This window comes from Aulonocara sp. 'chitande type north' Nkhata Bay, linkage group LG12 (genome assembly GCF_057382095.1).
Source record: "Aulonocara sp. 'chitande type north' Nkhata Bay isolate Kocher_YH1m ecotype deep benthic linkage group LG12, A_spYH_male_GT1.1, whole genome shotgun sequence".
Classification (NCBI taxonomy): domain Eukaryota; kingdom Metazoa; phylum Chordata; class Actinopteri; order Cichliformes; family Cichlidae; genus Aulonocara; species Aulonocara sp. 'chitande type north' Nkhata Bay.
In genome coordinates, this window is record NC_141355.1 from 15,267,201 (window position 1) to 15,288,483 (window position 21,283).

At 41.3% G+C, this 21,283-nt stretch overlaps 5 protein-coding genes across 9 annotated transcripts; 4 read left to right on the forward strand and 1 right to left on the reverse strand.

The window, feature by feature from the left end:
- Nucleotides 1-909: 909 nt before the first annotated feature.
- On the reverse strand, nt 910-4,322 carry lsm1 (LSM1, U6 small nuclear RNA associated). Its single transcript, XM_086313763.1, has 4 exons — nt 3,967-4,322; nt 3,748-3,816; nt 3,488-3,603; nt 910-2,098 (listed from the first exon to the last, which is right to left on the reverse strand). The coding sequence occupies exons 1-4, from the start codon at nt 4,010-4,012 to the stop codon at nt 1,928-1,930; spliced, it is 402 nt and encodes a 133-aa protein (XP_086169889.1). The 5' UTR covers nt 4,013-4,322; the 3' UTR covers nt 910-1,927.
- A 311-nt stretch (nt 4,323-4,633) lies between these two features.
- bag4 (BCL2 associated athanogene 4) lies at nt 4,634-8,170 on the forward strand. Its single transcript, XM_086313758.1, has 5 exons — nt 4,634-4,918; nt 5,429-5,548; nt 5,721-5,951; nt 6,140-6,409; nt 6,695-8,170. The coding sequence occupies exons 1-5, from the start codon at nt 4,841-4,843 to the stop codon at nt 7,148-7,150; spliced, it is 1,155 nt and encodes a 384-aa protein (XP_086169884.1). The 5' UTR covers nt 4,634-4,840; the 3' UTR covers nt 7,151-8,170.
- A 368-nt stretch (nt 8,171-8,538) lies between these two features.
- On the forward strand, nt 8,539-11,702 carry LOC147317104 (dual specificity protein phosphatase 26-like). Of its 4 annotated transcripts, XM_086313760.1 has the most exons (5): nt 8,539-8,950; nt 9,048-9,234; nt 9,540-9,570; nt 9,710-9,938; nt 10,029-11,702. In XM_086313760.1, exons 2-5 carry the CDS (start codon nt 9,056-9,058, stop codon nt 10,223-10,225), a joined length of 636 nt encoding a protein of 211 aa, XP_086169886.1. In that variant the 5' UTR covers nt 8,539-8,950; nt 9,048-9,055; the 3' UTR covers nt 10,226-11,702. The 4 variants fall into 4 exon arrangements, with proteins under 4 accessions (XP_086169886.1, XP_086169888.1, XP_086169885.1 ...); XM_086313762.1 differs by having other exon boundaries at nt 8,541-9,234; nt 9,502-9,570; nt 9,727-9,938; XM_086313759.1 differs by having other exon boundaries at nt 8,543-9,234.
- Nucleotides 11,703-12,016: 314 nt separating this feature from the next.
- On the forward strand, nt 12,017-15,291 carry LOC147317105 (serine protease inhibitor A3K-like). The gene is made up of 6 exons (XM_086313768.1): nt 12,017-12,140; nt 12,586-13,201; nt 13,313-13,380; nt 13,477-13,670; nt 14,868-15,015; nt 15,095-15,291. Exons 2-6 carry the CDS (start codon nt 12,592-12,594, stop codon nt 15,287-15,289), a joined length of 1,215 nt encoding a protein of 404 aa, XP_086169894.1. The 5' UTR covers nt 12,017-12,140; nt 12,586-12,591; the 3' UTR covers nt 15,290-15,291.
- A 221-nt stretch (nt 15,292-15,512) lies between these two features.
- On the forward strand, nt 15,513-20,707 carry carnmt1 (carnosine N-methyltransferase 1). Of its 2 annotated transcripts, none has more exons than XM_086313766.1 (9): nt 15,513-15,827; nt 16,107-16,248; nt 16,595-16,790; nt 18,128-18,297; nt 18,479-18,619; nt 18,732-18,910; nt 19,266-19,379; nt 19,765-19,868; nt 19,961-20,707. In XM_086313766.1, the coding sequence occupies exons 2-9, from the start codon at nt 16,109-16,111 to the stop codon at nt 20,156-20,158; spliced, it is 1,242 nt and encodes a 413-aa protein (XP_086169892.1). In that variant the 5' UTR covers nt 15,513-15,827; nt 16,107-16,108; the 3' UTR covers nt 20,159-20,707. The 2 variants fall into 2 exon arrangements, with proteins under 2 accessions (XP_086169892.1, XP_086169893.1); XM_086313767.1 differs by having other exon boundaries at nt 18,131-18,297.
- Nucleotides 20,708-21,283: the final 576 nt, after the last annotated feature.

Here is a 21,283-nt window from a genome sequence, read left to right on the forward strand (position 1 = left end):
TGTCTGCAAAATAAAAGCACACTACAACTGCCTGGCTCGCTGGAGGAAGCGACACATTTTATAAAATGCTTTTTGTGAATTCTACATTCACATTTTATTTGGTCCCGCACGTTTCACCTCGAGTAGCCATGAATCTCATACCCAAGAGTTTCTACAACTAGTGAGCTTCTTTCCGCCAAAGTGATTCCATTTCTGTCCCAGTAACGCAAGCACAGGTGCTCCGACTGTAGTGGCAGTAAAGATTAAAAGGGTAAGAGGTAAAGTCGCCCTCTGGTGTTCAATTTTAAACTACATACGAGAACTGGTGTGCATAACGTTATGGATCACTTTCGCGAATCAACAATGCTAAACAAGCATTTCACCTTTGAAAATATATAAATACATAACGACTGAATGCCAGGTGATTGGCCGTTTCGCGAGGAATCCAGTAATTTTGTAAGGTAAGGATTCTCAAAGGATTTATGACAGCAAGGAGCAAATCCACATTTTAGAAGGGCTATCTTTGTAATTAAACTGTAATTCTCTCTAAACATCTCCACAGATGAGCTTCTGGAAAATACACTGCCATTTACTGCTCCAAAATAAACCAAAAAGGCCAATTTTACATCTCAAATTGGCCTTAAAATAATAAAAAAAATCTGTCAAAGATTTTAAAGCAATGTCCGACAGGACATATTCAGGAAATATTATTCAAACCGTTAACTTATACAGCTCTGTTCATTTCTTACAAATGACTCGCTTCTTCATATTTTAAAAAAGTTGTTTACATCATCATAAGCGCGCTGTTGCTGTATTATTGTGTTTTTACAACTTTATGAGTGTTTGCTGGTGAAATGGAGGCAGGAGTGTATAAAGAAAAAAAAGATCTAGTGAAGAAATCAGGTCGAGTCAGTCCCAGTGTCCACTGTAGCGTTTGCTTCGAGATTAACGTTACCGACAAACCTTCATGTGGGGTCCTCTGCCCTCCTCCTGAAGACAAGCACTTTACGCTGAAGTTTCACCGGAAACTGCACTTTATATAATAAGACTTGATATGTGGAAACTTTCTTTATGGCTTGCAGGCTGTCAGGCTCTGGGTTCATAGTATAAAATAAAACGAAAGGAAGAAAAATACATTAAACTGCCACCGGAAATGCTTAATCATGTGGCACGAGGATAACTCGTTTAGGAGCGAGTACAATCCCGCGGCTGCCCCGTTTCACAGAAGCCACGATGGATCAGTCAAAACGATTAACAAGCTTATTGACCGCTGAAGGCAGATAGGATCGATTTCTCAGTGTGCGGACGGGCTCTCATTTATATAAACAGGACGTGGGGCAGCCTGATGCACCGATATGCCGCCTGCCTAAGTGCAATTACCACAATGAATTATGGCATTTCCCCACATAACAAATGCACAAGTGCCCGGTTTGATGTCACATTGCAGCGGCTAACGTGATCTGCTTAGTGGTGTCTGTGGCGCCATCATAAAAGAGGGCAGCGGGCCCTGATTGACCCAAAGTGATGAGCTTCACATCCCTTTAATGCATGACACCCCTCCCACCCAAGTAGAGCTTCCATCATGAAAAATTAAACTCTTTAATGGGGCAAAGCACATAGTCTTCCCCCCCCCCCCCCCCCTCTCAATAGCAGTTCCACATTATTTAAACATTCACCACATGATGAAAGAATACAAAGTGCTATTGATTCTTAATTGTCAACATAGTGATTTCAGAGAAAAAAAAAAAGTTTTCTTGACTTGACACCCCCCCCCCCCTTACAAACCTCAAATTAAATTGATACAGTACATCACAGTAGCTGGACTCCATATAATGGTATGTTCTCCCCACTTAAAAACAAAAAGTCAGGCTCCCATGCGCTCTCAGGTTCAACTTCAAACTTGTCAGTTCAATGCCAACTGAGAAAGAGGCCCACGGCAACTAGGCTGCTAGTATTCATCTAGGTTGTCAGCTTTGGGTATGGACAGGCCTCGGTCCTTCAGGACCTGCATTTTGACTTTCTCCGTCTCCTGTTTGGCTTGCTGCTGCAGCCGCTGCTCCTCCAAGATCTCTTCAATGGAGACTTGCTGCAGCACCGTGTCACAGGGCTTATCCATGTCCTGCAAAGACAAGAGACCGTGTCACATCTTGCACAGGCCTGAAACACTCAGATAATACTACTGAACACATTTTAATTGGAATTACTGGGTGTTCTGGAACTTTGAATTGTTACTAATAAAATACCTGATCAAAAATTTGATTATTGACAAACAATCTGATTACACTAATGAAGCAAACAAGTGTCTTTATCAAACACAAATAATGTAGAAGAATAAAGTGAACCTCTGTGCTAATGACTTCTCCAAAAGCCATTTCCTTTTTCCAGTTAAGGAGGACAGGTTGCACACCTGCCACTTCCTAGAACTAAAGGCATGAAACATCTGCAAATCTTCAAGAAGACTGCATGGTTCATGCCAACCATCAATCACAAACTGCTTTCTGATAATAAGCAGCATGAACAGAAATGCTGTTTATTCATGCTTGACAAACATTTTCTTAAAACTATACATAAATTAATGCGTGCAGAAGATGTCGTATGCTGAGACTATGTGCCTTTTTGTGCGTCAATATCATTTCTGATGTGACACAGGATTTGATGTCAGCTTACGGTCATCGTTTGCCAGATGCAAGCTCACCAAAAGGCACCAAGTAGTTAATCACTGCCGTTCCATTTCCATCAGCATTTCAGAACAGAAATAAATTAACAATCAAATGAACCTAATCATCAGGCAAATGTCACAAAAGGCAGCAACATCTTCTAAAGCACTGAAAAGCAGATCAGAGTACAGGTGGTGTCGAGCCTCTGCTATGACTGAAGCAGTTTTACATCATGACATGCTGTACTGTTACAGCATGATGTGGATCCCTTTAACAGCAGAGTACTGCTGTCAAGCATTAGGTAGGAATAACAGCGCAAGAAGAGTTCATGAATCACTTCTGCTCAGTGTACTGGCCTTGAAGGTCCTGTGTCACAGCAGTGTCCCTGTAATGAGTCACCTTGGCTGTTGACGTACATCAGACAAGCATGATTAAGGAGAGTCGGATGTTAAGGATGCATCAGCAGCTTGCACTGTTGTCTCTTAGGAAGGAGTTTGAGCCCACCAGTCTTTCTGGCATCTGTTTGTACCAGAAAGACTGGTGAGGGTTCTCCAGCTTCCTATCACAGTCCAAAGATAAGCATGTTAGGTTAATCGGTGATTCTAAATTGGCCCACGAATGGCTGCGCGTCTCTCTGTGAGAAAGGCCAGATCTCAATCTGTGTCAACTGGGATAGGCTCTAGCCCGAGGACCCTTAGCCACCATTTATGTCAACCCCTACTCTCACAACTGTATCAATGCAGTGTGTGAAGGACATAAGGAAATGTAAGTAACAATGTCTACTGAGCCTTACTTTGCATCCTTCTGACCATTTCAAAAACCAAAGTGAAAACGAGATTATGTCTACTTACTATCTCTCCAAGCAGCACCACATTTTCTCCTCTCACGATGAATATTCCTCTGGGGATGTCACCAAACTTTTTTCCCACGTGGATGCGCTCAACTGTCTGGTGAAAAACTAAATTGGCTGGAGGACAAAAGAACCGGGGTAAATAAAGAACAGACCCGATCATGGGAATCATAATGACAGATAAACTGAGCCTGCTGTAACCAATGCAGTGACCCGACTCAGAAAAACAATACTAAAGGTGGATATAATTAAGAGTTTTACCAAACTGATCAATGCTTCTCAGGTAACCAATCAATGTTCTTCCATCTCGGAGCAGCACCAGGTGCTTCTCTGTGGGATACAAACAAGAGGAGCACGTTAAATGGCAGTTTAAACTCGCTGCAGATGATCCAGATTGCGTCGGACACGATGCTGCACATCTTGAAACGATTGTTTCTTTTTAAACCAAATCAGCTCCATCAAATCACTCCTCCAACTTACTATCGATGTCGTCAATGAGGCTTGCCGTCCCTGGTACGTAGTTCATCTTGTGCTGCTACTGCTTCTTCTTATTATTATTATTTGAGTCTTATATCTGTATATACCGTCAAGCCATTAATGTTTCAATACATGTTTCTCACAAAATTAGCACAGGAAGCGTCTTTATACACGCCAGGGATGAACTTCCTGTAAGCATTTAACCCTTCGTGTGCTGGCGATTCACTACATTTCTAACACGCAGGAACGGCCCTTTAAAAATACATCTTTAAATAAATATAACTTCAGGCATCGGTGGGTTTTGAAGATTAAAATAGCAGTTAATGTTTTTAAAATGTTATTTTTATGACCTTTCCCCCCATTGGCCAATAACGTCTACTGGCGCGCATGCGTCGGCAAAGATCGTATTTACACAATATTGGTCACAGAGCCGGAACAATTCAAAACGCCGTACATTATGTAAATACATGTATATTTTTGTTGAAATACGCCCAGAAAATAGACGTTTAACGTCTTAAAATCATATCATAAATTTATAGCTAGTGTAATGATGGTAGACTCTGGCGTTACTTTCTCCGTCCAAACGTTGGTTGTGCCAGAAAAAATCTGACGGAGTGAGACCTCTGTAGGTTTAGCAGCGCCTCGCTATTAAAGGCGCAGCACGGGGGCGCTCACGTCATTCAGTCGTTTCCCGACTTCAACCGAGGGGTCCGCACTTGTATAGGAAAACGACAACATTGCTGCTGGCGTTTCAGACGACCTGACACATCCGATAAGTAACGCGAGGCTCGCTGCAGATTTGTTTCCCCCCCCCACAATGATAGATGACAGGGCGGCTGCTGGTAAGAGCGCTTAGTCCAAGCATCATCATTATCAAATGCAGTCCAATCTGAAACCCGGCTGGCCCTCGACTTGCAACTCCGGAAATAATCACGGGAACTGGAATAACAGTATGGTAAGTAAGTGGACACAGCTCAGACATATTCTCGTGGTATTCACACTCTTTTAGTGTCTTTAAACCTTAAAGAAAAGCGTGAATTTGTGGCCGAGATCATTTTCAGCCAGCTCGCACAAAGCCCTGTCTATGCTAGCTGCGTGGCTAACTGAGCTAACTAGCATTATGTAATAGTAACGGCTAAGGACAGAGTTCAGCTGTTTTCCGGGACTTTTACGTTAATCTTGACGTGACGCCACTGTTAGTAAGACTCCACGTGTTTGAAAGAATGAGTCAGTATTTCGTGTCTTTCTTGTGACATGTTGGGCCCTTTTATTTCCGGTTAGTTTTTCTTAAGGATTTTGCATAACTGGTTCCGCAGGCAGATGAATCAATGTCCCTGTTTGCACAGTTATTGTTTGTCCTGGGATTGGTTGTGACGTTGAAGGCGTAGTTTTAAAGTTTTGTGTCATACCAATGTCTATTTGTAAGTACTCTGGTGCCAACCATGCTTTGTGACTGTATTTGCAGGATGCTCCTCAGTATCCAGGCTACCCTCCACACTACTGGTATCCTCAGTCTCATTCCACAGGGCACTATGCAAATACCTATCCCTCTGGATCAGATGTTCAACCACAGTACAATCCACAGGTATGGCTATACAGATGCAGCATAACCAGTACCTCTAACTCTAAGGTTGGGTTAGTGGATTTATGCTTACATTTTCATATTAACATCTATCTTGTCAAAGTTGTTGTATCTCTGATGGATTTATACTTTTTATTTTAAATAACTAGTTCCCCTTCTTGTGTCTTTCACATAGGTAATGCCTGGTGGTTATCCAAACGGCCATGGAGTCTACAGTCCAGCACAGAGTCAGTATTCAACAAGTGGTTTCCACCCATCCAACCCTTTCTACTGTGCTGACCCTCAAAGACCGGCTCCGGGTTCTTATCCTAACCAAGGCTGCCATGCAGAGCAAAGCAGTGGGTCTTCTGGACAGCCTCATTCTCAACACCAGCATCATCACTACCCTGGGCCACACTGCCAAGGGGTTGGTGCATTTAAGCGCACACAGTTTTCAAATATAACAATAGTTTAAATAAAGTCTTACAAATGAGGTATATTATACACTGTAATTTTATTTTTATTTATTTATTTTTTTAATCTAAAAACAGATGCCTTTTTTTAAACGCAAAAGAAACGTTTTCTGAATGTGAGACATTTGTCTTCTGCTCTCAGGGTCCTGGATATCCTCCCGGACCGTACCCTCACTACAATGATAGTGGCCATGCGTTGCCTCCAAATCCCCCATACCCAACTGGCCAGTCACTTCATCCCAGCCAGCAGGCTGACGCATGGGGACACTCTGGTCCATATGTACCCTCACAGCAGCCATGGCCGCCGGGGCAACAGCCTCCACAAAACCATTATGGGAATCCAGTCCGTCCACCACATCCTCCAGCGTGGCCAGGAACTGGAACAGGTGCTCCTCCACCGTACCAGCCCAAGGTAAGCATCTTAAGAGATTTTGTTTTGTTTTTTTGTGAAACACAGATGTGCACACAATGTATTACAACTGTCATGATGAACTGTAAAACTAGAACAGCCATTGCACTTTGTTTTCTGTAATCGCGCATCTATTCTGGGTGGATAGCATCTGTTTTTGGAGGGATTAGATTTTCTAAAAATTAAATACCAAATCTTTGCTAAGGTATATTTATTTGAGTCAGTTTACAGCCTTATATTATCAAACTTTTAAAACACAATATTTTTCAAACTCTTGTGTTACTGTAGGACCAACAGCACCAACGCGCCCCACCGGTGGGACCTAAACCGAAGCCAGCACCATCCCCGAATCCCCCCAGTGATAATCCTACTGAAATAAGTTCTCCTCCACAAATGTATAAAACTGGGAGAGGTGATCCTAATGCGTCGCAAGCTGAGGCCCCGCCTTCGGTTCCAGCATCAACTCCAAGTCAGGCTGCACCTCAGCCCCTGAGCGATAACCCCAGTCTGGCTAAGGTCCAGCAGGTCATGGCCAGAGTACTGCTGCTTCAGGAAGACGTTGATGAGTTTGTTGGCAAAAAAACAGACAAGAGTTATCGTTGTCTGGAGGAACTGCTTACCAAAGAGCTGCTGGTGCTAGACTCTGTGGAGACTCAGGGACAGGAGAGTGTCCGGCAAGCCCGAAAGGAGGCTGTACAGAGAATCCAGGCCATTCTGGACCAGCTGGAAAAGAAAGCTTTCTGAGCTGGACTTGTTCTGCTTGTGGGTCACTTTGTTTTCATCTTCCTGATCTTCCATAGACATGTTCAGGTTCTTGTCGTCTTTTGCTGACCAGTGTTGTAGGGAATTTTTTTTTTTTTTCTCCCCACCACCATGTTACTATAGAACACCTGTGAAAGGTGGCATGGACCAAAGAAAAAGACACAGCAGTTACTGGCACGTGGACTCAAACTTTAAAGCCTAATAATGCTGGTATAAAAGGTATGGTGGTATTAGACGTGAAAGCTCATGGTTATCTGCGTCAGCCTCAGTGAGTGACTCTATCAGCTGCAAAAGCAGGAGCGAGTCACTGGAAGATGAACTTGTGTAGTGCCACATTGCAGCTCTCTGTTGTCTCTGAGTCAGGACGCAGATTATCATCACGCTGTCCCTCAGGAATGTGGGTCAGTTTCAGTCTGATCCAAAGTGTATCAGCTCTTGCACTTCTTTAGCAGGCTGTCGTTTCATCTCACGGTCCCTTTGCATGATCAGGAAATTGTGCTTTCACCTAATGGAGTAAATGCATTTTGTCCATAGCCACGTACCTCTCCATGCCTCCGCCTCTGTAGGTGCAGTGATTTCTTTTGTCTTTTCTTTTTTTTTTTCTTTTTTTTTTCTCACTCAGTTTAAGCCCTGCATGCACTGTAATGTCAGATAGGCACTTGATACAATCATGATATCTCAGAGCTCAGAACTGGGCCTTGAGTGTAGCAGATTAGTGAAAATCCCCCAGAAGATTGCTGTTCCCAATTATTTCATCTTTTTTTGATGAAGACCTAGAATCAGACCTACATATGAATGCCATGTGTTTCACTTGACTCACTGATAAAGACTTGATTAAGTATGACTGGACAAGCTGTTCCTTTTCTCTATCTTTGAACATTCAAATATATATATATAAAACTGAAATCTCTACTTGAACATTTTCAGTCATGTTTTATGCTGAAGGACAAGGTTGGATTAAATGTTTTTCTTTCTGTCCTTTTGATAATGAGGACAAATCTATGTTTATATCAAACTGATTTTTGTGTGCGCATCACTGTCCATTATCGTGTGTATGTTTTGTTTTGTTTTTCCCTCCTCAGACATTCTTGATGTGTTTTAGCAAAAAGTGCCATATTTAAGAGGATGGGTTTTATATAATTAGGAGAAAAAAAATATAAAAATATCACAAGGTTTGCATGGAAAAGAAAATCATTTTCTGTGTGTTTATTTCCCCTTCTGCTCAAATGCAACTCGCTGTGTAGTTTTAGATGTAATGCATGTTTCCAACATAGGATGGGGAATTTTGCCTGATAAACGGTGAAAAGATCACAAGTGAAATGTGGGAGGGGGGGCAGAAAAATGATTAAATGTCAGTATATTTTTTAACTCTTGATCAAATTAGTTTTTGCTTTGCCTTTACCGAACACACATGAATATCAGACGGTTTAGGTATCAGTCATACAACATTTCTAAATGTTGTTCTGTTTTAAAAATGAGAAGGCTGCTTATTTTTCTCAAGTAGAAACTGGTGCTTGGAGGTCACACTGCCTTCAGCTGCAGGCCTGCATTGAGCTCTTTAAATAGACAGCTATTTGGACGCAAAAGCATTAATGTCCGGCCATGATGGCTCCAAGTGCAGTCTAATTTAATTCAAGGGTCAAATGGCCTGACAACACACAGGACACCCTCCGGTGTGTGAATCTGAGCCAAACAAGCCTGCTCCACTTGAGTCACTGGTTACAGACGACCAACTGTGGAATAGTCTGCTTGCAGTTTTCTTCATCAGCGAAGCTGTAAAAGGTAGTCTCGGCAAACTCTTCCATAACCTTTTCACCTTTTAAACTTTTTGCCTACCCTTAACAAACCATTACAAAAGATAAAATTGCCATGTCGACAGAAAAAGCAATGTCCTATACATCAAAACTTCCTGTGTGGTGGAATGCAGAGCCGCCTCCGCGGAAATTGGAAATTGACCTGAGTTCACCTGGATTAGCTGTGTTTGAGTTGGAAAAACTCTTGTATACTGGCAAAGCCATAATCAGTCATGCAGATGAAGTGTGGCCTAGGCTGTACATTGGTGACCAGTAAGTAACTCCTCTTTATTTCTTTTGATGAACTCTGACATAATCTAACTGCACCTATTCCTCTAGCGTCAGTATTTACTTATATACAGCAGATTCGAATTGAGATTATGACTGAGGAAACTTCCTGACTTCTAAATCTCCAAATGTTTTTCTTGTGTTGAGAGAGTCATCTGATACTTTTAGTAAAAATACTCAAATCAATAAAAGTCCTGGATTCACTCCACATACGTGAAAGAGGAGCTGATCATAAATCTGATTCAAATGCAGAATGAGTAACGTGACACTTGTCCTGCTGCGTTCCACAGTGGGAACTTGCATAAACTACAACAACGCCATGTAAGCGTTTGCACTGATGCCTTGGCATGAAAGCACGTCTCGAATGTTCGAACTCGCATGCTTAAAGTGTTTTTCTAAGGATCAGTTTATCACAATGAAATATTGCATACATGCCGTATAACCTACTGTCTGAATACAGAGTGGTGTGTTTTCCAGACACAGTGCAGAGAACCAGGCTGATTTGTACAAGAATCACATCACTCACATCCTGAACGCAGCTCACAGTAATCGTAAGGGACAACCAGATATCTATGAGGGAATGAAGATCACCTACATGGGCGTAGAGGCTCATGACTCCTGTAACTATGACATGAGTGTCAACTTCCAGGCAGCAGCAGACTTTATCCATAGAGGTCTGAGCAGAGGAGGTAAGAGGAGAAAGTTAAAAATGATATAAATACAGTTCAAAGGCAAATGGATTTGATGTGTGGAATTTAATCTAATATTTCTCTGTGAAGGCAAAGTGCTGGTCCACTGTCATGTAGGAGTGAGCCGCTCTGCCACCCTGGTCCTGGCTTACCTGATGCTGAAGCAGAACCTCACTCTCGTCGAGGCTATTTGTGCTGTGAAAGAGAGCCGTGGTGTGATTCCTAACCGAGGTTTCCTTCGACAGCTCATCAAACTGGACGAGCAGCTCTTTGGCAAACATCGCTGAAACCCGTCTAACAGCATTACTAGTCACCTTTCACGGGTCCAGAAGATTGATCTTTAATGTCAAGATGATGTGTTGCATGAAAGATTTCTTGCGTTTTACTTTGGGGTCTTACAGCATGTGATCCTTTCTTTGGTCTTCATTGTTATGAACGTTAAGATAAAAACATTACATTTGTACATGTTAAATGGACTGATGTTTTACAAGATGTTTAGCAGTCAGCTTAATTTACATAAATATTGTGGAAAAGTTTTGAGCCACCACCGATTTCTTTATATGCCGCTTTCGAGGAACCAAACCTTTTTCGTAATTTTTAAAAGTGGTCTTGATCAATAGTTCTGTAGGCTTTCTGAAGCTCTTTCTTTGGACATCGGCCGCTTCTACCTGACCATTTTCAGAGGAATGTGTTGTTGTTGTTTTTTTCTAATGTTGTTAAGCCATTTAACACTGACTCATGGATCACTTCAGTATAAAAAAGGCACCTAACTCAATGAATGGACCAGTGTGAGAACTAAAGGAGAAGTGCCAGGCCAAAAATACAAAAAGCTATCTACAGCAGATGCAGCATCTGAAAGTCATTGTCTGTGGAAAAAGGAACAAATCCTGACCCGATTTATGTTTTGGGCACTTCAGGTGATCCATCTACTATTCGCTGAAGCCTCATCAGAAATGTTCTCATTGGAAGGCTGAGATCTGTTAAGATGCCATTTTTAATTCTTGCCAAATTACTCAAGAGCTGTACTGAATATCAGTGGCAACAAGTCTTATGGAATGAATCCAAACTTGAAATTTTGGGTTCAAATTGTTGCCAGTATGTATGAGGAAGGTCAGGAGAGAGGCACACTAGAGAGCTGAGAAAAACGATGGAGTTGCTGTCATGGTTTGGACATTCATTTAGGACAGTGGTGTTGATGATCTTGTCAAAACCAATGAACACAGAAAAGTGACATCAGATTTTGACCCACTATGTAATATCATCTGGAAAGCATTTGGTTTGTTAATGCTTCATTTTTCAGCATGACAATGATCACAAACACACTTCCGCCACAGTCAGAACTTACCTGGACAGAAAAACACACAATGCAACACTGTCAGTCATGCAGACTCAACGTTATTGAAGCAGTATGGGATCATCTTGACAGAGAACAGAACAAAGAAGGTCTTTCAAGAAGCATGAAGCGCTATTCCTGAAGACTACTTACAGAAAACGCAAGAAAGCAGCCTAAGACAGTTCAGGCTGTGTTGAAGAGTAAAGGTAGTCATACCAAATATTAGCATTCAAGCTTTGTTAAGCTCTGGTTTGCCTTATATAGTGTATTAACATGTATTTTTGCATTTGTTTCAATAACTGTTTTCCCAACAAAATACTAAGAAATAATGGGCACCTCAAGACCTTTGCACAGTAATGTGGCTCCATGGTGGCCAAATATTAAATGTGTTTTTCAGCACTGCACTGAAATTTTAACTCGGCCAATAGCTGTTGCATAAATAAAGAAATTAACTTTTCAAAAGTGTTTTAGTGTTTCATTGCACAACAGAGAAACATTTCTCTCTGACATCAGTGTTGACAGGGTGATATCAAAGTTCAACTGCTATACTGTACAGCACAGCTGGTGATTAGTGATCACCTATGGCATTTTTTGTACCCCTGCGTTAACAAACAATGGCTTTTCTGTGCATTTTGTGTGAACTCAGTTTGATGCCATGATTACAGGGGAGTCATTGCACGGAACAAATGCAGAGGTTGAGCAAGTAAGAGGCTGAGACAAAGAGCAAACAAAGACAAACAAAGCAAACAAAGACAAAGAGCAAACAAAGTCAAAGTTCGGCCTGATCGTCCTCATAAATAGAAGGTCCAGCTGTCCAGCTTCACTCTCTGTGGCTGATAATACATACAGTGAGCTCCAACCAGAAGAAGGTAAGCGATATGTTTTTTTTAATAGCATGTTTAACTGTCCCGCCATCAGATGCACGGTTATCTTTAATATGTAACATCTGTAGACTGTAAGTTGTAACTTTGATTTTAAGCTCTTCTTAATGACGCTGAATATTTGCAGCTATGTATCATGACGTCTATAAACAGATTTAACCAGCCCATACACAAAACAGCCAATTTGGATTTTAATGTACGTAAGTAAATTCTGATAGGCAACATTAGGGATTAAATCTGGCCCCTCTGCTTCAAATGAGTGAGGAGATAAAGAAACACAGAAATTTGTTGGGAATTTAGCAAAAACTGTTGCAGCATAGCGTGTTGGTCAGAAACTCAGTTCACAGTACGAAAGAGCAAAACTGACTGTTTTCAGGAGCAAATATTGCATAACCCACATGAACAAGCAATCGATTGTGAACTTTTGTCTCAGTTGACCATGATGCATGCAGCCTTGGCTATCTGGATCTTATCAGCAGTGTTCTGCATGGGTAGAGGCCATCACCATTTGGGCCATGCCGATCAAGACCAAGAAACTGACAGCAGCCTCTCACAGGTGTCCACAGCAAACAAAGAGTTTGCCTTCCGTCTGTACAGAAAGTTAGCAGCTCATGCCGACTTTCAAGGCAAAAACATCTTCTTCTCACCAGTCAGTATTTCTACTGCCTTGGCTGCCTTGTCCGTAGGAGCTCGGGGGGAGACCCACCAGCAGCTTTTCAGTGGTCTAGGTTTCAACAGTTCCCAGCTCATGCAAGCAGATGTAGATCAGTCCTTCCGTACGCTCCTGCAAAACGCAAAGAGTGGTGACACCAGTGAGGGGACTGCCGTGTTCGTGGACAACCGCTTTAAGCCGCAACCCGAGTTCCTGGAGGTGTTGAAGCAGTCCTATTTTGCCGAAGGGTTTAATGTTGACTTCACCCAAGCCACGGAGAGTGTCAATACCATCAACAATTATGTGGAGACCAAGACCAATGGGAAGATTGACAAGCTGGTTGAGAGCCTGGATGTAAACACAGTCATGTATCTCATCAGCTACATATACTTTAAAGGTAAGAGGTCAACTGAGATGAGATTTGGCTGGTCTCTCTTTTATTCCAAGGTTTAAGTTTGATGTGTCATCTGTAACGTGTGATTTATTTCTGCTTATAACCGCAAAACAGGAAAGTGGGAGACTCCGTTCGATCCTCAGGACACCACAGACGACCATTTCCATGCGGAGAACGTTCAGGTTCAAGCAGCTGATTCAGAACGGAGATTAGTTGGAATAATTATACATCACTGCGCCTAATTCAACCTGTTTTCCAATAAACTGTCACATTTCCAGGTTCCAGTCCAGATGATGAATATGGAAGAGGATGTTGATATTTATGATGACAAGCTCATTAACACAACAGTCCTCCACCTCCCCTTCAACGGCACCCACTCCATGCTGCTGATGTTGCCTGATAATATGGCAACGCTGGAGAACGCCATTAGCCCGGGCCAAGTCAACAAATGGCTGAAATGGAAGAAGCAGAGGTTGGGTAGAATTTCAAATCATGCTTAATTTCTTGGTTTAGACACGTCCATCATATTTACATATACTTAAAATTTTTAAGATTAAACAAAGAAAGCTGGAGTAAAAATGAAATGCAGTTTCTAAATGATGATTTCATTTATGAAGTGGAAAAAACTACCGATTCCCACCCATCCCTATGTGAAAACGTAATTCCCCTCTAAACCTAATAACTGCTTGGGCCACCTTTGGCAGCACAAGGTGCAGTCAGGCGTTTGCAGGGATTCTGGCCCACTCTCAAACACATTGGAGGGTTTTTTTTTTAAAACATGAAATCCTTACTTCAACTTGACCACTCCAAAACCTTTATGTTGTTTTGTTTTTTTGGAGCCAATCAGAGGTGGATTTGAGTTCGTGTGTTTCAGATGATCGTCTGCTGCATAACTCTTCAGGGTGCAAAACATTGTCCCCCAGACTTTTCTGGTAGAGAGCAGAACTCATGGTTCGACCAATTACAGGAAGTCTCCCAGATGCTGAAACAGGAGAGCAGCTTCAGACCATCACACTGCCACCACCATGTTTCATTGTTGCTATGATATTCTTTTCATGGACACGGTCTTAGTTTTACGCCAGACGTAACAGGACTCAAACCTTCCAAAAACTTCAGCTTTGTCATGTCAGTCCACGTACTGAAATACTTGGGGATCATCAAGATTTATTTACTTTTTGGAAAAACTTTGTAACTATTTCCAGACTGATAGGTGTCACTGACTTAGTTTTCCAGCAGTTTCTTTAGATGATGTATTGCTTTTTGAGATCTTTTAGCTTCACTTTGTCAGACTGTTTTTATTTTAGTGATTTCTTGATTCAACAGGTCTGGCAGTAATCGGGCCTGGCTGTGGCTTATGAAATTGTGTTTAATCGTGTGGTTAATCACAGTAAATTCATGTTTTAACAAGGAGGGGCAGTTTATGACACAGGGGCAGGCAGGTTTGGGTAGCTTTTTTTCTGTTAATAAAAGAAATTATCCTTTAATAACTGCATTTTGCATTCACTCAGGTTATCTTTGTTTGATGTTAAAATTTGTTTGATAATCTGAAACAGAAGTGTGACAAACATGCAAAAACTAAGAATTCAAGAAGAGTAAAAATATTTTGTCATACCCTGAATATGCTTGCCGGATGAATATCAATACTATTGATTCCTTTCACAATTTTTAGGAGATACAACATATATGTGCCAAAGTTCTCCATCAAGACTTCCTACAAACTGAACAAAGTGCTGACTGAAATGGGAATGGCAGACATGTTTCGTGATAGTGCAAATCTGACCGGTATTTCAGAGGGGCATAAACTGGCAGTCTCAGAGGTAAGGACAGTGTTATTAAACACACATTTCTCCCTTTTATTCAATCCTCTCACATGTTTCTCACTCCACTGCGCTGTAGGTGGTACACCAAGCCACCCTGGATGTTGATGAGGCTGGAGCCACAGCAGCAGCTGCTACAGGCATCGGTATCGTCCCCTACTCCCTCTGGATTGTCCCGGTCTTGAAGTTTAACCGCCCATTTATGGTCATCATCACTGAGCGTAACACAGAAAACATTGTTTTCATGGGAAAGATTATTAACCCAAACATCTGATGGAGGAAATGCTTTGTGTTCTTCCACGGTTGTTGCAGTAAACATAAAATACTCAGAAAAACAAAAACAAAAAACACTCACTTGTCATGTCTCTTCTTTTATGACTGCATGGTTTTAGTATTGTTCTACCTGTTTTTGACAAGTAGAAGATAAAATACAAACAACAGGATTCCCAGCATCAGCTTTTCTCAGGGGTAAACAATAATATAGCATGTTTTCAATCATCTTTATTAATAATGATGCGTTATTGTGTAACATGCATAGATTTTGCACTAACACACTTGGAAACCTCTGGGCCAGGCACATGGAAAACCAAAAAAGGCGTGAGATAAAGATGCATACATCTTAAACTATCAAGTCATGCACTATTGCACTTTATGTCAAAAAAGACTGAAAAGACTAAATAGTCATTTCAATATTTCACATTTAATTTGACTGTGAGTACAAATAGCGTTTATTACATGTTATTACATTAAATACATTTTATTTATTCTCTTGAAAGGTTCATGCCAGCAGGGATTAGGCTCTTACCAACAGAGTAAGTTTTCTGAGTTGAGTTCAGAATGCTTTTACTGAGCTGAGTTGCATTATTGTCTGTATTTATTTTATATTTGTATAATATTGTATTTATTTATTGTATTTATTTAAAATAAATTGTTAATTTATAGATTTTTTTAAAGACAAAGTGTAGTTTAGTCACCTGACGCTACGTGGCAGCACTGCGCATCGTAGAGTCTGCTGCGCTGAAAACCAATCAGAAGAAGAAGAAGTTTGCCTCGCTTTGATTGGATGTGAAGGTTTTTTTTTTTTTTTCAAGATATGGCTGAAACAACAGGACAAGAAGGAGCTAAAGGTGGACCACATTATATAAAAGAAAGAATAAAATACAGCCCGGAGGAGGAGGCCAGGCTGGAAAGGAAACATTTCTGGAGAATAATTGATGCTTTTAGATATTACAGGTATGAAAAGGTTTTTTGAAATAAAGACAGGCCGCGGGTGTTTTGTGTCAATACATGGCAGTGTTAGCAAATAATAGCATAGAGAAGAACACCAAGTCTAAAGAGAAAAAAAAGGCTTACTGATGTGTTTAAACTGTATTTAAACGTTAAATTGCGACACCTACTTTTGAACCAACTCTGCTCGCTGCATTTGACCTCTTTTGATCAGCCCTTTCTGCCTTTCACACTGCTCACAACACACTTAAATACAGTGAAAGAGAAAAAAAGTGAACCTTGTGCACAGTATGGTTATGGTGATCAGTGTAGCTAGTGAAGCCTGAGTCTCAGCTCTGTGTCTTCCTGCCAGGATCCATGTTCAGGAGCAGGTCAAACGCGCGGAGCGTCAGTTTCAGAGTCTTCCGCAGCACCACCAGAATCTGCTGCCACACGTTTTGTCCAACCTGGACCGGATCGGCCAGTGTGCGGACCACAACCAGGAGGTGCTGCAGGCCATCGTCCACCACAGCCTCCACATGTTTGAGAACATGGAATACGGAGAGAGGGTATGACTTAAATCTGCTGTATGAACTGTAATCACAGATCCAGAGCTGGCTATTTCTAGTGTTTTGTCTTTTTCCTGTGATTAGTAAGGCAAAAGTGAGGACAACTATGAAAGAGATGAAGAATAGAAAGGCAGTTTGAGCTGGATGACTTACCTTGGGTGGTATAGAGATGTCTGCAGGAGAGGGCAGTGCACTTTTTAACTCAATCTTTTGAGTGAGAGGATGCCTGAGGAATGAAGAAGTCTACTGCTTCTGATTTTCAAGAACAAGCTATGCAGAGCTGTAGCAACTACAGAGAGATAAAGCCGATGAGCCAGGATATTGGAAAGAGTTGTTGAAGCTAGGTGTGAAGAGATGTGATGATCTGTGAGCAGCAGTATGTCTTCATGGTGAGAAAGTGCACTATGGGTACGATGTTTACTTTGAGAGTGATTATGGAGAAGGTCAGAAGGAGTTGCACTGTGTCTTTGTGGATCTGGAGAAAGCATATGATAGGGTGCCAAGATGGGAGCTGTGACGAGTAGCAGACAGGTATATGAGCCTGGTGCAGGACATGTATGAGGACAGCAAGACAGTGGTGAGGTTGAGGTAAGAGTTAATGATGGGTTGGAGTTAGGTGTGCCTTTTCTTGTTTGCAGTGATGATGAATAGATGAGGTCAACCAGAAGTTTCCATGAGTTATGATTTATTGCAGACTTCACTGTGATCTGTAGTGAGAGTAGAGAGCAGGAGGAGGAGGAGAGCCTGGAGAGGTGGAGGTATGCTCTGGAGAAAAGAGGAATGAAAGTCAGTAGAAAAGCAAGGCCAACTACATGTGTGTATGAGAGGGAGTTACCTGGAAAGGTGAATCTGAAAGGAGTGGAGGTAGTGAAGGTGGATGCGTTTAAATACCTGGGGTCAACCATCCAAAGCACTGAAAAGTGCAAAAGATACATGGGGAAGAGAGTGCAGGCGGGGTGGAGTGGGTGGAGATGAGGGTCAGGGGTGATTTGTGAACAGTGTCACCCAGTCCTCACCCAGTGTGGTCTGTAGAACAGCAGCTTGAGTGAAAAGGAAGGCTTACAAGATGGTAGTGAGTCCTGCTGTTATGTATGTTTTGAGCACGGTGGCACTGACAAAAAGACAGGAGGCCAAGCTGGAGATGTTAAGATTTTCATTGAGTGTGACCAGAATGGATAGGATTCATGGATGTAGTGAAGGAGACCATGCAGATGGTTGGTGTGACAGAGGAGGATGCTTGGAAGGGGATGAGATGGAGGCACATGATCTTCTGTAGTGACCCCTAAAGGGAGCAGATGAAAAAAGACTGTGACTTAATGATGTCTCCATTCTTTTAGCAGGAGGATCCAAGGAAGATTCGTCCATCCTCTACATTTGACATGGACAAACTTAAGTCCACCATAAAACAGTTTGTGAGAGACTGGAGTGAGTCAGGCCAGGCTGAGAGGGACTCCTGCTATAAGCCCATCATCCAAGAGATCCAAAGACTTTTCCCAAGTGATCAATAGTAAGGAGCTTACATGGTAAATTGGACACACACATGCATGCCAATAAAGAGAAAGTCAGTGTTGCTGAATATGTGCATTCAGCTTTTTGCATGCTATAGTTTCAACATCTTGGTGTGATTATGTGACTTACACAGTTTTTTTCTATGTGATATGTGCATTTTGTGCATTTTATTATATCAGTGATGTGTCTAAGGTGAGCGTGCTGGTTCCGGGTGCTGGGCTTGGCCGTCTAGCCTGGGAGATAGCTCGGCTGGGTTACATGTGCCAGGGAAACGAATGGAGCTTCTTCATGCTCTTCTCCTCAAACTTTGTTCTCAATAGGTAAAACTTACACAGAAATGCACAGGCTGAACAGACACCTTAACTAATATTTTCTTTTGCGTCTGTAATCGCTACTCTTACTCTCCTTGTCAATCTTCACTGCTCTATTCAGGTGTGAAAAGGTGAATGCTCTGACACTCTACCCCTGGATCCACCAGTTTAGCAACAACAAGCGATCCTCTGACCAAACACGACCAATCAGATTCCCTGATGTCAACCCTCAGAGCTTGTCACTAAATGCAGACTTCTCCATGGTAGCAGGGGACTTTGTGGAGGTCTACAATGAGCCAGGTAAATAAAATGTATCTTTAACCTATGAGATATTTCTAAAAAGGGGACCAAACTTTACTCATGTTGGTCGAAAGTATACATTTTTACATCTACAAAAAGCACAATATAATTGACTCAAACTTTTCAATGTGGATGTACTATAAAATATGCTCACTGGTCACTTCATTAGGTACATTTTGCTTCTGCTGGTTTGGATTCCCTTTGCCTTCATAACTGCTTTAGTTCTTGATGGCACAGATTTAACAAGGTGCTGGAAACGATGAATACATCTCACTCATGTCCACCTTAGTAATATTAGTAATAAAAAAAATGCATAAGTATTAATAAAGATTATTATATTTTGTGTTTCTGGCAGAGTCCTGGGACTGTGTGGCTACCTGCTTCTTCATCGACACGGCTCATAATGTGTTGGAGTATGTGGAAACTATCTGGAAGATTCTTAAGCCTGGTGGAGTGTGGATCAACTTGGGTGAGTGTCCGTATTCAAACTATTAATAACTACTGCAGGTCCTCATTAAGCTAAGCTAGTTATAGTTGCTGCATCTTATCATCCCCCCATTAAGGCCTTATTAGATCTTCTTCACTCACTCTGTAATATCTTTTTATAGGGCTGGATTTTGTTCACATTAGTAATTATTTATGTTGACTTTTTTTTTTTGGTTTGTTTAGAAAAAATGAGCCATAATAATAAATAGAGGGGATCTTTATATTTCTTTTTTTTTCTTTTTCAGTTTTAAAACAAAATTGTTTTGATTGAATAGAAAGGAAACACGAGTCTTACTTTCACATGGATGAGATTTTCTCCTCTTAAGTCGGTGAACTTAACAGTGTAAACATTCTTTAATATTTTCAAGGTCCACTGCTGTATCACTTTGAGAACATGGCCAACGAGCTCTCAGTTGAGCTTAGCTACGAAGACATTAGGACAGCGATGGTCAGATTTGGCTTCCACATCGAGGTAACCTGAAGACCTAAATATTACCGCTTCAGCCATACGCTTGTCCGAAACCTTGCTCGAGAAGTAAAATCAAATTAAACTTCCTCCCGCAGGTGGAGAAGGAGTCAATGCAGACCACCTACACAGAGAACGACCGGTCGATGCTGAGATACGTTTACGACTGTGCCTACTTTGTTGTGCGGAAGCCTGCAGAGCTGCAGTACTTTAATGGTCAAAACGAAGACCAGCTACAAAACTCTCCACCGGCTGCTAAGTCGCCACGCCGAGAGGGTCCCGACAGCCCGACGTGACAAGATGTCCATTTGATAAAACCAAGTGAAAGCATAAGAGCACAATCCTTGGCTGAAATATGACAACAAAGGAAAAGGAACATTTTCCTTTTGGCCAGATATATTTTTAAAAATGTCTGCCCGAATCCACAAGACCTTGAAGTGGCTCAAAATGGGGAATGTAATATGAAGTAAGGTGATGTGATATGAAGTAAAGTGATCTGTACCATCTGAACAAAAGTCAAAATACTGGGTCTGAGATGAATCACTTACCATTGGCTGCTACTTTGTGTTTGTGGTTTGTGTGTCAGCTGCTGGCCACGAAGACCATCATTTTGTTTTTAGGCTCCGTGTGTGCATGTGATAGGAGAATGTGATAGAAGAATGTGATGTGAATGCCTGCTTTTCCTTTTTTTTCTCTTTTATGTGCCAATAACTACATCTAATATTTTTTTTATATTGTTTGTTTTGGACTGTCATCACACTTTGAAATAAAGCCGCACATTTTAAAAATGTGATTCTTCAGTTTTACTTAAACACATTTTCAAATACATTAACACCAACATAACAGAAAAGACGACAACAGGTCGACGATATCTAGAATCTCTATATACAAGTATCATCTTGTGAATGTTGCCAATAAAAACAAAGGTAGTAGAATTTGAAGAATCATTTTTTTTTTAATGAAAGTTTGACCTTATTTGAGGTCAAACATAGTTTTAAATAGCTCTATATAGCACTATTATAACCTTCAGATCAATCTATTGACCTTAAAGGAGAGGTCAGAGGTCAAATGTGACATTCTATTTATAATCTTTATAAAGTGTCCCAAAAAGTTGATTCTGTTTATCTCGATGTAGCATTTTCAGTGTGAGAAAGGTTTTTGTTATTAATCCAAGTGACTTCTTTAGTTCAGCTGACTGCAGGTTTCCCCAACCTTTAAACAGTACATCTCTATAATGACTGAAATTAGCACCAATGACTAACAATATGGTGCATGCTTTCTATATGTCGACAACACACATGACACTTGTCATGTAAAAGGCTTTTCTGTCAGTTTTCGACCAATAATACATTGAGCTAACAGGCAAAAAATTAACCAAAAGCAGTTTTAAAAAGGTGAGTTTTGAGTTGTTTTTCTAAAAA

Bases quoted from the DNA above. Each gene is read 5' to 3' on its own strand.
- lsm1 (XM_086313763.1), bottom strand. From the start codon at position 4,012: ATGAACTACGTACCAGGGACGGCAAGCCTCATTGACGACATCGATA. The intron at 3,817-3,966 runs GTAAGTTGGAGG...TGTATCCCACAG, and splicing joins CCTCATTGACGACATCGATA to AGAAGCACCTGGTGCTGCTC. The intron at 3,604-3,747 runs GTAAAACTCTTA...TTTGTCCTCCAG, and splicing joins GAGAAGCATTGATCAGTTTG to CCAATTTAGTTTTTCACCAG.
- bag4 (XM_086313758.1), top strand. From the start codon at position 4,841: ATGCAGTCCAATCTGAAACCCGGCTGGCCCTCGACTTGCAACTCCGGA. The intron at 5,549-5,720 runs GTATGGCTATAC...TCTTTCACATAG, and splicing joins AACCACAGTACAATCCACAG to GTAATGCCTGGTGGTTATCC. The intron at 5,952-6,139 runs GTTGGTGCATTT...TTCTGCTCTCAG, and splicing joins CTGGGCCACACTGCCAAGGG to GGTCCTGGATATCCTCCCGG.
- LOC147317104 (XM_086313762.1), top strand. From the start codon at position 9,038: ATGTCGACAGAAAAAGCAATGTCCTATACATCAAAACTTCCTGTGTGG. The intron at 9,571-9,726 runs GTAAGCGTTTGC...TGTGTTTTCCAG, and splicing joins ATAAACTACAACAACGCCAT to ACACAGTGCAGAGAACCAGG. The intron at 9,939-10,028 runs GTAAGAGGAGAA...TTCTCTGTGAAG, and splicing joins TAGAGGTCTGAGCAGAGGAG to GCAAAGTGCTGGTCCACTGT.
- LOC147317105 (XM_086313768.1), top strand. From the start codon at position 12,592: ATGATGCATGCAGCCTTGGCTATCTGGATCTTATCAGCAGTGTTCTGC. The intron at 13,202-13,312 runs GTAAGAGGTCAA...ACCGCAAAACAG, and splicing joins CAGCTACATATACTTTAAAG to GAAAGTGGGAGACTCCGTTC. The intron at 13,381-13,476 runs GTTCAAGCAGCT...TCACATTTCCAG, and splicing joins TCCATGCGGAGAACGTTCAG to GTTCCAGTCCAGATGATGAA.
- carnmt1 (XM_086313766.1), top strand. From the start codon at position 16,109: ATGGCTGAAACAACAGGACAAGAAGGAGCTAAAGGTGGACCACATTAT. The intron at 18,911-19,265 runs GTAAATAAAATG...TGTTTCTGGCAG, and splicing joins GGAGGTCTACAATGAGCCAG to AGTCCTGGGACTGTGTGGCT. The intron at 19,380-19,764 runs GTGAGTGTCCGT...AATATTTTCAAG, and splicing joins TGGAGTGTGGATCAACTTGG to GTCCACTGCTGTATCACTTT.